The following is a 14,172-nucleotide window of genomic DNA, read 5'->3' on the forward strand; positions in this document are numbered from 1 at the left end:
AGATAGATGGGGAACAGTAGGAGACAGGAGATAGATGGGGAACAGTAGGAGACAGGAGATAGATGGGGAACAGTAGGAGACAGGAGATAGATGGGGAACAGTAGGAGACAGGAGATAGAAGGGGAACAGTAGGAGACAGGAGATAGATGGGGAACAGTAAGAGACAGGAGATAGATGGGGAACAGTAGGAGACAGGAGATAGATGGGGAACAGTAGGAGACAGGAGATAGAAGGGGAACAGTAGGAGACAGGAGATAGAAGGGGAACAGTAAGAGACAGGAGATAGATGGGGAACAGTAGGAGACAGGAGATAGAAGGGGAACAGTAGGAGACAGGAGATAGATGGGGAACAGTAGGAGACAGGAGATAGATGGGGAACAGTAGGAGACAGGAGATAGAAGGGGAACAGTAGGAGAGAGGAGATAGATGGGGAACAGTAGGAAACAGGAGATAGATGGGGAACAGTAGGAAACAGGAGATAGATGGGGAACAGTAGGAGACAGGAGATAGATGGGGAACAGTAGGAGACAGGAGATAGATGGGGAACAGTAGGAGACAGGAGATAGAAGGGGAACAGTAGGAGACAGGAGATAGATGGGGAACAGTAGGAGACAGGAGATAGATGGGGAACAGTAGGAGACAGGAGATAGATGGGGAACAGTAGGAGACAGGAGATAGATGGGGAACAGTAGGAGACAGGAGATAGAAGGGGAACAGTAGGAGACAGGAGATAGATGGGGAACAGTAAGAGACAGGAGATAGATGGGGAACAGTAGGAGACAGGAGATAGATGGGGAACAGTAGGAGACAGGAGATAGATGGGGAACAGTAGGAGACAGGAGATAGAAGGGGAACAGTAGGAGACAGGAGATAGATGGGGAACAGTAAGAGACAGGAGATAGATGGGGAACAGTAGGAGACAGGAGATAGATGGGGAACTGTAGGAGACAGGAGATAGATGGGGAACAGTAGGAGACAGGAGATAGATGGGGAACAGTAGGAGACAGGAGATAGATGGGGAACAGTAGGAGACAGGAGATAGAAGGGGAACAGTAGGAGACAGGAGATAGATGGGGAACAGTAGGAGACAGGAGATAGAAGGGGAACAGTAGGAGACAGGAGATAGATGGGGAACAGTAAGAGACAGGAGATAGATGGGGAACAGTAGGAGACAGGAGATAGATGGGGAACTGTAGGAGACAGGAGATAGATGGGGAACTGTAGGAGACAGGAGATAGATGGGGAACAGTAGGAGACAGGAGATAGATGGGGAACAGTAGCAGACAGGAGATAGATGGGGAACAGTAGGAGACGAGATAGATGGGGAACAGTAGGAGGGGGGACTGAATTGTGCATTGTTTTATCAGATAAAGAGGTTGAGAGGATGTAACAAAAAAAGGAAATAAAATGTTTTCTTTTTAGTAAACAAACAAAACAATGTAATGGTACATTAAGTTAAAGAAAGATTGTCCCCTCATCAGGGGAGCAGAAACCCTGTTTTCATTTCTGACGATGTCATTAATATTCTTATTCTCATAATAAATGATTAATATTAGAACTGCAGTTAGTTAGTCCTCCTGTTGTCATTGTTAATGGTACAGTTCACATCATTGTTATTACAAACATCGTCAACTTAAGCATTTCATTTTCCCGAGGCACAAAAGCTCCAGTAGTCCAGAGTGGTAGCAGTCCAGCAGTAGTCTGTCTGTCTGTCCATCGTCCTGTTAATTCCCTGCTACTTTAGAAGTGATTGTCTTTCTCTTGGTTCCCCCACATCCATTGACAAGAACAGCAGTCATTGTAGAGGGAGACATTTTAGCAGTTATATTATTTCAAGAGAGAGGTCCAAGTTTTGCCATGCTCGATTCAAAATGTTTTTATTCGTATAATCTTTTATTCATTACAGAAGTCATTTAAGGTACACATATTGTTTTTGTTTCTTCTCTAGTCTTGTTGGGCAGTTGTTTTCCTTTGATGTCCGTTGAATAGGACAATATATAAATGTTCCTCACATTCCAATGAGGAAGGGATGCCCACACTAAAGAGCATTCTGTTTAGCAAAGCCCAAAGCCTCACTGGGAAACTGAGAATAGCCAATCTGACCCTTAACCCCTAAGGCTCTGTACCCTATATAGGGCTCCATCTCTAGGTCCTCTTTACGTCTTGGCAAAATCAAACAAACAACATTTGAGACAAGAAATAGACAGATCCATCAATATTCACAGCTTCCTTCTCGTGGGGACACACACTGGTTTTTAAGAAGATGGGAGTGGACCACAGTCCCACTCCCCTCCATACAGATAATTAGCAGCTTGGGTACATTAGCTTAATACGTAGTAGCACATGTAGAAAATGACCTGGAGCAGGTAGAAAGGCAGGACATTCAGAATTTATAAAGCAGGATGTAAATAATGTAGAAATACTGTAAAGTAGGTAGAAGATGTATAACTAGATCGGGGTCAATGTTACCTGGACATGGAGCAGAAGTGACCTAGTTATCATACTGTACCTGGAGCTGACTGGTCTGTTTGTGTGCTGCTCTTTCAATTGCTGTTTCTATAGTTTTCCATTACTTCTGCGAAGATGTGAGCGTTGCACATTCCTGTTCTGATATGGAATTATGATTTATGACCGGGCATCTTCCTGCTTATCTCCCTGTTGATGAGCAATACCCTCGGATACCTCGGCGGCCCAATTCTATGGAGCAGCTATTGGCAATTAATGTAATCAAAAAACATTTGGCAAATAATATGAAACACAAGATTGGGCTAGACTTCTCTGTGATGGTTTCTTTCACCACGTCATCTGTTTTCTATTTCGCCCCTCAATAAGGATTTATAAACTGTGAACTGATAATTAAAGTCTCCAACACTTTTTCCTTCGAGTCTATCTGTCTCATAGCTACATTTCTGCATTTGCAACGTCTCTTTTCCAAAAAAGTTTGGTTACCTGCGCTCCAGTAGAGTCGAAGACAGAACTCAGACAGAAAGAGGCCAAGACAACAGGAAATGACAACATAATGGCAACAGTGGCAGTGCAAGCGTGTTCTGTTTTCCTTTTGTCTTTCCTCACTCCCTGTCCCTCACACATCCCCGTCCCTCACACATCCCCGTCCCTCACACAGCATCGTGAGTCTTTTCACATTTTATGTTGATGATTGAAAGTCTATTTCAGAGTCTAAACAGCGAAGCTCCCTACACAATGTTTTAAACACACAACCACATACACACAAAGTACACACACACACACACAGGCCTTGTTGTGCAGGAGATAGAGCAGGTCTGAGGACTGCACTGTTGTTGTTTAGCCAGTATCTATTCCCCCCCTCTAGGTCAGCGGAGAATATGGACAATGGTCACGGGCAACAAAGCTCCCAGTATGGTGCTGAGATGCACTAAGGGCTGGGAGAACATGGCCCTATTGGTGGCTTGTTGCACCCCACTAGGGGGGCGAACAGTGGTCCGGGGAGGGCACTTATGCTTCCTCCGCGTGATGGTGCCATCTGGGGACGTGTGGTCATATTTGCCCCCTTCAAAATCAGGCAAGGAATATTCTTTATCGGCCATCTCCTTTAAGGTATGCACCTCGTTCTGCCCCTTCCCCTTGCCTCCCCTGACGCGCTGGCGGGTGCAGTTCCGAGCGCGGCCTGGCCTCAGAGGGGGCGCCACCCCAGGCTGTCCCTCTGATCCCGGGGCCTCCCCGCTTATGGACGGGGGCGGATGGGGCAGAGGCGAAGGCGGCGAGGGGTAGTATGGCGCCTCGTGGTGAGGGCTGTGGGGGTGGGAGTGAGGCGGTGGCACCGGGTGTGGCTCCTTCTTCAGAGACACCTTATCAGTCCCGGCCCAGGTCTTGCTCTGGTGCAGGGACTCAGAGCCAGAGCAGTTGGGGAAGTCCTCCTTGCGGAGCTGCTTGAGGTCCTTCCCAGCCAGCTCGGCCGGGGCCTGACAGCCTACGGACGAAGTAGAACCTCTGAAGCGTTTGAGCCAGTCCCACAGCGACATGGCCTTGCAGTCACACTCCCAGGGGTTGTCGTTGAGGCGCAGGTACTCCAGGGCAGGCAGCAGTGCCAGACAGTCTCCAGACAGCTCGGTCAGTGAGTTGTTGAACAGGTAGAGGGTGGTGAGGCGACGCAGGTCGTGGAAGGCCAGGCGGTCCACCCACTGCAGCTGGTTGTGGTGCAGCAGCAGGCGGTCCAGGGCCCCCAGCCCCCGGAAGGTGTTCTGGTGCAGCGACCACAGACGGTTCCCATGCAGGAACAGGTGGCTCAGGTTGTGGAGGTCCACAAAGACGTCATCCTGCAGGAATTCCAGGTGATTATCCTGAGAACAGCCAAACACAGCAACATGGAGAGGTTATACACCTTCAGTACTCTGTAACACTGTTCCTACCATGTTGCTTGGTTATAAGGTATGTGGCTACTATAAAGTAGGACAGAGAAACCACAGCTTAACAGCACTGGGTATACACTACCGTTCAAAAGTTTTGGGTCACTTAGAAATATCCTTGTTTTTGAAAGAAAAGCACGTTTTTTGTCCATGAAAATAAAATAAAATTGATCAGAAATACAGTGTAGACATTGTTAATGTTGTAAATGACTGTTGTAGCTGGAAACGGCAGATTGTTTAATGGAATATCTACATAGGCGAACAGAGGCCCATTATCAGCAACCATCACTCCTGTGTTTCAATGGCATGTTGTGTTATCTAATCCAAGTTTAGCATTTTAAAAGGCTAATTGATCAACAGAAAACCCTTTTGCAATTATGTTAGCACAGATGAAAACTGTTCTGATTAAAGAAGCAATAAAACTGGTCTTCTTTAGACTAGTTGAGTATCTTGAGCATCAGCATTTGTGGGTTCGATTACAGGCTCAAAATGGCCAGAAACAAAGACTTTCTTCTGAAACTCATCAGTCTATTCTTATTCTGAGAAATTAAGGCTATTCCATGCGAGAAATTGCCAAGAAACGGAAGATCTCGTGCAACACTGTGTACTACTACCTTCACAGAACAGTGCAAACGGGCTCGAACCAGAATAGAAAGAGGAGTGGGAGGCCACGGTGCACAACTGAGCAAAAGGACAAGTATATTAGAGGTTTGAGAAAGTTTGAGAAACAGACACCTCACAATTCCTCAACTGGCAGCTTCATTAAATAGTACCCGCAAAACACCAGTCCAGTGTCTGTGTTATTTTGTCCATCTTAATCTTTTATTTGTATTGGCCAGTCTAAGATCTGGCTTTTTCGTTGCAACTCTGCCTAGAAGGCCAGCATCCCAGGGTCGCCTCTTCACTGTTAATTGCAAAAGGGTTTTCTAATGATCAATTAGTCTTTCAAAATGATCAACTTGAAGTAGATAACACAACGTGCCATTGGAACACAGGAGTGATGGTTGCTGATAATGGGCCTCTGTACGCATATGTAGATATTCCATAAAAAAATCTGCCGTTTCCAGCTACAATAGTAATTTACAACATGAACAATGTCTACACTGTATCAATTTGATAAAAAAATGGCTTTTCTTTGGAAAAACAAGAACATTTCTAAATGATCCAAAACTTTTGAACGGTATGGTATAAATGTATATATTTTTTTAAATTATAATTTATAATGCAGAATTGTTTCATTTGACTCAGAGTGCCATAGAGCCCCAGTGTACCTGTAGGTAGAGATACTGCAGGTTGCGTAGCCCCAGGAAGATGTTACTGGGCAGCGCACTGAGCCCACAGCGGTACAGGTGCAGAGCATGGAGCCGGCCCAGCCCATGGAAGGTGTCTGCAGCCAGGGAACGCAGGTGACGGTTGTCCCCCAGGTCCAGCTCCTCCAGCTGGGCGAAGCCGTGGAAGGTGGAGGGCTCGATGTAGGTGATGTTGTTGGAGTAGATCCACAGTGTGACCGTGGTGGGACTGAAGTGGCCCTGCAGCAGCCGGTGGATCTTATTGTTCTGCAGGAAGATGCGCTCGCTGTGCGGGGGAATGCCTTCGGGAACGGACAGGAAGTTGTGTGCCTGGCAGCTGACAGTACTGGGTGCAGTGTAGCAGATACAGTGGTGTGGGCAGGACCAGGAAAGCTCCAAACCACAGAGAACCAGCAGGAACTCTAGCCTGCAGCCTGGAGAGAGGACAGAGAGAGGAACATGTATAAGAGGACATAGCTACATTTAGTCTGGGGTTTGATTCTGAATTTAAATTCTGCCGTCTGACTTTGATGTCCACTTCGGAACTTGAAAGGAAAGAAGAATAGTTTTTGGAATATTATTTTCAATGAAGTCGAGAAAGATGTATTGGGGGAGAGGAGAAATACTGTAAGTGGAATCAAAGTGATAAAAGAGTGAGATATTGACCAGGAAGACCGAAGGGAAAGGGGGGTAGGATGATAAAGGAGATGGGAGATATGGAGACAGCCAGGTCAGGAGTAAACAGTCTGAGAGATGATGTAGGGAGGCCAGACCAGAGAGAGACTGTCAGATATATTTATATTACAGAGTAAAACGTATTCTGTCCTGATAGATGACTCATGCCAAGTGACCTGTTGCTATCATAGATTTTCTGGCTTCACGGAGTGACAATGGGCCTTTGAGGAATTCTGCTGCTATTGAGCCACTCAATACAAATGTGGACATTGCATTACTCTCTTGGCTCAGTATCCACAACTCCAAATCCTCTGGTGTCTAAGTCGGTTCCAGAATGAGGCCTGTGTTGCTCTTAGAGTCTGTTCAATATCAGTCCAAACAATAACATGAGCTTCAGTTGTACGCTGTATTTAGTTCCTCGGGAAGTCTGTCTGGATCTATATTACAGGTACACCTCCTGCACACACAACATTTGTTTTCTCAGTTTTCCAATATTTCCTCACCTCTGGGAGATAGTAGTCATAAGAGGAAGTTAATCTGTGTCTGTCAGCTCACTACAACTCTACTATACTCAGAACCATAGTCAGAGAGAGAGAGAGAGAGAGAGAGAGACATGTGTGTGTGTTGTAAATCCCCTCTCATTAACCAGTCCTTTACTGCAAGGATTAGAAAATACCTGTCAAAGCACACCTGTGAAAGCAGGGGGGATAAATGGGGTGTGGAATGCTCACTTAAATTTATGTTAAGTTTCTCAGAGACAGTTAGACTTCCTGCTGTTTGGTGACACACTTCCATGGCCCCGTAGTGTGAATTATCCATCTGCTGATCTACAGGGGGAATCAACCAATGGGAGAAAAGCAGGAGTCTTTCCCCTCGTAATGAGAATCCCCATTTGACAAGCGGTGGCTGTGTTCCCTTCAATTTATTATTCAAGGCATCATGGTACTCATTCACTCCCTCTAATCGATACGTTTCTGTTGTCTTTTAACTCGCTGCTACACTGGAATTCAGGAGCAGGGAAAGTCTCTTTCAGGACAGGGGACATAGACAGATGTATGTATCTGAATATTCCTCCTCCTCCCCAGTGTGTTGAAGCTGTGACATTCAGCGTCTGACTTCACAGACCTTCTCAGTGTGTCGGGTCTGGTGACCGTAGCGGAGAAGAGGAAAGGAGAGGTGTGCCGTGTATCATGCTACTTGAACAGGGGCAGAAGACTCTCCGCTCCCCAGAGCAGACCCTGTAATCCTGTTTGTCAACTCTGCAGCTGGGTGACAACCAACTAACAATGCATTCTCCCAATCCACCATGCAAACATACTCCCGAATACAGGTCCTCTCTAGGTTGAACTGTGTATAAAACTGTTGAATGGTATCACAGAGTACTACACTGATTACAAGATTTGGAAGAGTCCTTGATAGTCATGTGTCGTACACAGATGCATTTGGTGCCATAGTGCCGGAGGGGAAAGGACTATGCACTTTGGTCTGGGGACACGGCACAGCCACTGCCATCTCTGCCCTTACACGAGAGTGGAATCAGTGTCGGGACGCATTACATGGTTCACTGCATTGGGGCACACATCTCCCACTCCTGAAGGCCTGCCAGTAAAGCACTATACAGGGACCTATCACAAAGTCAAGAGGAATGTCTTAGACGAAAACAAGAGGATTACAAAAAGGACTAGAAAAACTAGAAAGGGTTATTCTTCTTCCTTTCTCTAAAATGTATTAAATTGTTGTGAAAGGACACTTCCCAATCAAATAGTGGTCACTTTACTTCCACATTACATTCCACTCTTTTTCAGTTTGTTTATTTCTCTCTCCCTATTTTCTCTTTCACTATTCTATTTACAAGGAGATGTATTGAACATGGCACTTGACTAAATGAGTAGAAACATGCTGGATGCTCCCGGGAAATAAAGGTTGGGAGGATGTATCAAACAGATACACAGACTCAGACACAGTCAATGGATCACCCTGTTTAAGGAATATTTCAATGTATCACATTGCCGCCTATTTGAAAAACAGCTTTATATTCATAATATTGACATCTTTCCTATTTACCAACTGTTCTTTGGCTCGCCTTTTCCCATTTTAATGTATACTGCACTTCATACACATGGTATTGGCATTGATCTCCTGACACAAACAGCACTGTTTATGTCATACTGCAGTTTCACCCTGCTCCACTTTGTGGACTTCACTGCTTTTGGATGCTATGTACTTAAGAGAAACTATGTTCAAGCTATGAATCATTGAATGGCCCAGGTAGATGGTTTCCTTATCTGTTCCATTATCCACCCAGTACCTCTTCCTTTCACCTCTCAGAGCTGCCGTCACACTCAGGCCTGTGATTCAACTTTTCTGTGTCTTGCTTTTTAAAATTCACATTTTGCTTTGTGCATGTCTTTAATAGAGCTTGGTATCAACCATGACACTGGAAAATGATGAGTGAGATAAAGTGAGAGGGGGGGGGGGTGAGTAGATCCTACTTAGATAGGGAAAGAATTTGAATCGGGCCCAGATGCTAATCAAGCTTTATATGGAAAGATCCCCCTCCTTCCCCATATCTCCTGTCTTCCCCCTCCCCTCTCAGTCGTCCCCCCCTTCCCCAGCATGTCAGGACCCAGTAATTCATTCTTTACTCAGAATAATCTCCCATCTTATTCATTTTCTCTATCCACGCCTCAGATAATGTGTAGTGAAAACCAAACAGTACAGTAGTGTCTTAACATTATATCTCCTCTCCTTTCACATCCTGGTCTCCTTGGACCAGGATCTATTCCTGTTTAGCATCCCTCACCTCCTGTAGCAGGGGAAACAGCAGCTGTTGATGTAGACGCCATGGAGCTGCTTAAAATAACCACTAAGCTTGTCTGTGTCTCCGGTGTGAGAGACGGGAGGGAACGTGTGAGCTCCACCCTCGCCCTACTTTCAGGGCACAGCGGCATACTACGGCACAGTGGCATGGCACGGCGGCTGTCTCCTCTGCAGCTGGCATCAGCTAGACTTTTTCCACTAGAGACCATGCGCTCCACACCTGCCACCTCACTGATCTCATCACCCCCCGAGCCATTGTGGATACACAGCATGCATTCACACACAACAGGTAGATAAAAAAGGTTGTCGAGGAATGACTGAGACAGATCACGAAGTTATAGTCAGACTTGAGAAATGTTTGTAAGGTGAGCTATTGACAGACAGATTGATTTAAACTGAGAGGAGGAACATGAGGACGGTGTAGTGCAGCTGTCATCAAATAAAAATGCAAGAAATGAATGTTTCATAATCATACCGGCATTGTTTGCTCACACAATAAGCCATTCAGCCTAAGTTGTATTATATAAATAGCTTTGGACACACAAGCAGAATAAAAGAGGTTCTGAAAGAGAGATAATATGTTTCTGGAAATGGCACCGCAGCTATTTCTGGTGCTGACTCTCTCCCTCCCCCTCTCTACTGACTCCACCCTCCTCCCTCCCTACTGGCTCCACCCTCCTCCCTCCCTACTGACTCCACCCTCCTCCCTCCCTACTGACTCCACCCTCCTCCCTCCCTACTGACTCCACCCTCCTCCCTCCCTACTGACTCCACCCTCCCTACTGACTCCACCCTCCTCCCTCCCTACTGACTCCACCCTCCCTACTGACTCCACCCTCCCCTCTCCCTACTGACTCCACCCTCCTAGGACCAGTCTCTCTCCTTCCCCCTCCCTACTGACTCCACCCTCCTAGGACCAGTCTCTCCCTCCCCCTCCCTACTGACTCCACCCTCCTCCCTCCCTACTGACTCCACCCTCCTAGGACCAGTCTCTCTCCCTCCCCCCTCCCTACTGACTCCACCCTCCTAGGACCAGTCTCTCTTCCTCCCCCCTCCCTACTGACTCCACCCTCCTTGGACCAGTCTCTCTCCCTCCCCCCTCCCTACTGACTCCACCCTCCTAGGACCAGTCTCTCCCTCCCCACTCCCTACTGACTCCACCCTCCTAGGACCAGTCTCTCTCCACACTCACAGGACCCGTCTCTCTCTCCACCCTCACAGGGCTCGTCTCTCTCCCCACCCTCACAGGACCAGTCTCTCTCTCCACCCTCACAGGGCCCGTCTCTCTCCCCACCCTCACAGGACCAGTCTCTCTCTCCACCCTCCTAGGACCAGTCTCTCTCTCCACCCTCACAGGACCACTCTCTCTCTCCACCCTCACAGGACCAGTCTTTCTCTCCACCCTCACAGGGCCCGTCTCTCTCTCCACCCTCACAGGACCACTCTCTCTCTCTCCACCCTCCTAGGACCAGTTTCTCTCTCCACCCTCCTAGGACCAGTCTTTCTCTCCACCCTCACAGGGCCCTCTCCACCCTCTCTCCCCACCCTCACAGGACCAGTCTCTCTCTCCACCCTCCTAGGACCAGTCTCTCTCTCCACCCTCACAGGACCACTCTCTCTCTCCACCCTCACAGGACCAGTCTTTCTCTCCACCCTCACAGGGCCCGTCTCTCTCCCCACCCTCACAGGACCAGTCTCTCTCTCCACCCTCACAGGACCAGTCTCTCTCTCCACCCTCACAGGGCCCATCTCTCTCCCCACCCTCACAGGACCAGTCTCTCTCTCCACCCTCCTAGGACCAGTCTCTCTCTCCACCCTCACAGGACCACTCTCTCTCTCCACCCTCACAGGACCAGTCTCTCTCTCCACCCTCCTAGGACCAGTCTCTCTCTCCACCCTCACAGGACCACTCTCTCTCTCCACCCTCACAGGACCACTCTCTCTCTCTCCACCCTCACAGGACCAGTCTTTCTCTCCACCCTCCTAGGACCAGTCTTTCTCTCCACCCTCCTAGGACCAGTCTCTCTCTCCACCCTCACAGGACCAGTCTCTCTCTCCACCCTCACAGGACCACTCTCTCTCTCCACCCTCACAGGACCAGTCTCTCTCTCCACCCTCCTAGGACCAGTCTTTCTCTCCACCCTCACAGGGCCCGTCTCTCTCTCCACCCTCACAGGACCAGTCTCTCTCTCCACCCTCACAGGACCAGTCTTTCTCTCCACCCTCACAGGACCACTCTCTCTCCACCCTCACAGGACCAGTCTTTCTCTCCACCCTCACAGGACCAGTCTCTCTCTCCACCCTCACAGGACCAGTCTTTCTCTCCACCCTCACAGGACCACTCTCTCTCCACCCTCACAGGACCAGTCTTTCTCTCCACCCTCACAGGACCAGTCTCTCTCTCCACCCTCACAGGACCAGTCTTTCTCTCCACCCTCACAGGACCACTCTCTCTCTCTCCACCCTCACAGGACCACTCTCTATCTCTCCACCCTCACAGGACCAGTCTTTCTCTCCACCCTCCTAGGACCAGTCTCTCTCTCCACCCTCACAGGACCAGTCTCTCTCTCCACCCTCACAGGACCAGTCTTTCTCTCCACCCTCACAGGGCCCGTCTCTCTCTCCACCCTCCTAGGCCCAGTCTCTCTCTCCACCCTCCCAGGACCAGTCTTTCTCTCCACCCTCCTAGGACCAGTCTCTCTCTCCACCCTCCTAGGACCAGTCTCTCTCTCCACCCTCCCAGGACCAGTCTTTCTCTCCACCCTCCTAGGACCAGTCTCTCTCTCCACCCTCCTAGGACCAGTCTCTCTCTCCACCCTCACAGGACCCGTCTCTCTCCCCACCCTCCCAGGCCCATATCTCCCCCCTACCCTCCCCACCCAGCTGATGAGAGATGCTGTTAATAGTTTGTTACTGGGGAGAATGATTTAACAGCCCGCTATTGGTCCTGACGGTTGACCATGTGACCCCGCGGTCACCCAGTCCCTTTATTCCTAGTCGTCACCGAGGGGAAAATAGATAAATAAATGAAGAAAATAAAATGGTTCTGGTCCCTAGACAGTGAGAAGTGACTGTGTAGAATATCAATGAAACATAGTTCACACTAAATTTGCCCTCATGAATAACACATCTCTGCTAATAGGAAGGGATCGGTCTGCCTGTCTCTCTACCCACCATTACACTGGACAAACTCAATTTCCTGTTTCTCTCCAAGGACCCTTGATAAGCGTCCCCTGCTATTGCCTGACCATAAATCACGGCTTAGCCTGATTTCCTCCATAAAGGTGTTTACAGTCATGGTCATAGATACACAGCAAGCTGGACCACTTTAATAATGGCAAAGCAATAAACTAAGCTATTGATTGAACAGGCTCATTCTTAGCTGTAGAGCGTCAGCTGAAAAACATAGAGGGAAAGAAAGGCTCTGTATATAATTAGCACTCTGTGGAGCTCCGTGGTGTTTTGCCTTGATAAGACATTGTTTTTCTTTTATGAAAGTGACTGTGTACTGCACTGCTTATGTAATCATCATACTTTAATAGCATATCATTATTACTGACTGCTCAGTCAGTGGCATCATACCTGGGTCAGTTGACGTCGTGGTGAACAGTGAATTACAGGCTGCAGTAGCAGGATGCTCCTGATAAAGAACTGAGTTACACTCTAATCTTCCAGTAATTTCCTCCTAGTGACAGCTCTAGAACACATGACAAATGGGTTCCTAGGGTCCGAGAGGGCGCGTGTTAGTTTGACCTTTCCCAACCCAGTGACAGAGTAGCAAGTGTAGGGTCCATGATCCCCACACTTCACTTATGCATTAAGGAATGAGTCTGTAGAGGGCTACTACTGAAGTACTGACCAGAGGATAAAGAAGTCCTAACATTACCCTGTAGTCTGCTGATTACCCTGTAGTCTGCACATTACCCTGTAGTCTGCCCATTACCCTGTAGTCTGCCCATTACCCTGTCGTCTGCCCATTACCCTGTCGTCTGCCCATTACCCTATAGTCTGCCCATTACCCTGTCGTCTGCCCATTACCCTGTAGTCTGCCCATTACCCTATAATCTGCCCATTACCCTGTCGTCTGCCCATTACCCTGTAGTCTGCCCATTACCCTGTAGTCTGCCCATTACCCTGTAGTCTGCCCATTACCCTGTAGTCTGCCTATTACCCTGTAGTCTGCCCATTACCCTGTAGTCTGCCCATTACCCTGTAGTCTGCACATTACCCTGTAGTTGGCCCATTACCCTGTAGTCTGCCCATTACCCTGTAGTCTGCCCATTACCCTGTAGTCTGCCCATTACCCTATATTCTGCCCATTACCCTGTAGTCTGCCCATTACCCTGTAGTCTGCCCATTACCCAGTAGTCTGCCCATTACCCTGTAGTCTGCCCATTACCCTGTAGTCTGCCTATTACCCAGTAGTCTGCCTATTACCCTGTAGTCTGCCCATTACCCAGTAGTCTGCCCATTACCCTGTATTCTGCCTATTACCCTGTAGTCTGCCTATTACCCTGTAGTCTGCCTATTACCCTGTAGTCTGCCTATTTCCCTCTAGTTTTCCCATTACACTGTAGTCTGCCCATTACCCTGTAGTCTGCCCATTACCCTGTAGTCTGCCTATTACCCTGTAGTCTGCCCATTACCCTGTAGTCTGCACATTACCCTGAAGTTTGCCCATTGCCCTGTAGTCTGCCCATTACACAGTAGTCTGCCCATTACCCTGTAGTCTGCCTATTACCCTGTAGTCTGCTCATTACCCTGTAGTCTGCCTATTACCCAGTAGTCTGCCTATTACCCAGTAGTCTGCCCATTACCCAGTAGTCTGCCCATTACCCTGTAGTCTGCCTATTACCCTGTAGTCTGCCTATTACCATGTAGTCTGCCCATTACCCTGTAGTCTGCCCATTACCCTGTAGTCTGCATATTACCCTGTAGTCTGCCCATTACCCTGTAGTCTGCCTATTACCCAGTAGTCTGCCTATTACCCTGTAGTCGGCCTA

At 48.2% G+C, this 14,172-nt stretch overlaps 1 protein-coding gene across 1 annotated transcript in view; it reads right to left on the bottom strand.

Moving 5' to 3' along the window:
• Positions 1 to 3,324: 3,324 nt before the first annotated feature.
• Positions 3,325 to 14,172, bottom strand: part of LOC135546467 (reticulon-4 receptor-like 1) — a 239,488-nt gene continuing 228,640 nt past the window's right edge. Inside the window, exons 2-3 of the mRNA XM_064974904.1 lie at positions 5,657 to 6,108; positions 3,325 to 4,319 (exon numbers count right to left, since the gene is read on the bottom strand). Coding sequence (XP_064830976.1) covers positions 3,333 to 4,319; positions 5,657 to 6,108 — 1,439 coding nt within the window. The 3' untranslated portion in view covers positions 3,325 to 3,332. The remainder of the gene's footprint in view (positions 4,320 to 5,656; positions 6,109 to 14,172) is intronic.

This window comes from Oncorhynchus masou, chromosome 9 (genome assembly GCF_036934945.1).
Source record: "Oncorhynchus masou masou isolate Uvic2021 chromosome 9, UVic_Omas_1.1, whole genome shotgun sequence".
Classification (NCBI taxonomy): domain Eukaryota; kingdom Metazoa; phylum Chordata; class Actinopteri; order Salmoniformes; family Salmonidae; genus Oncorhynchus; species Oncorhynchus masou.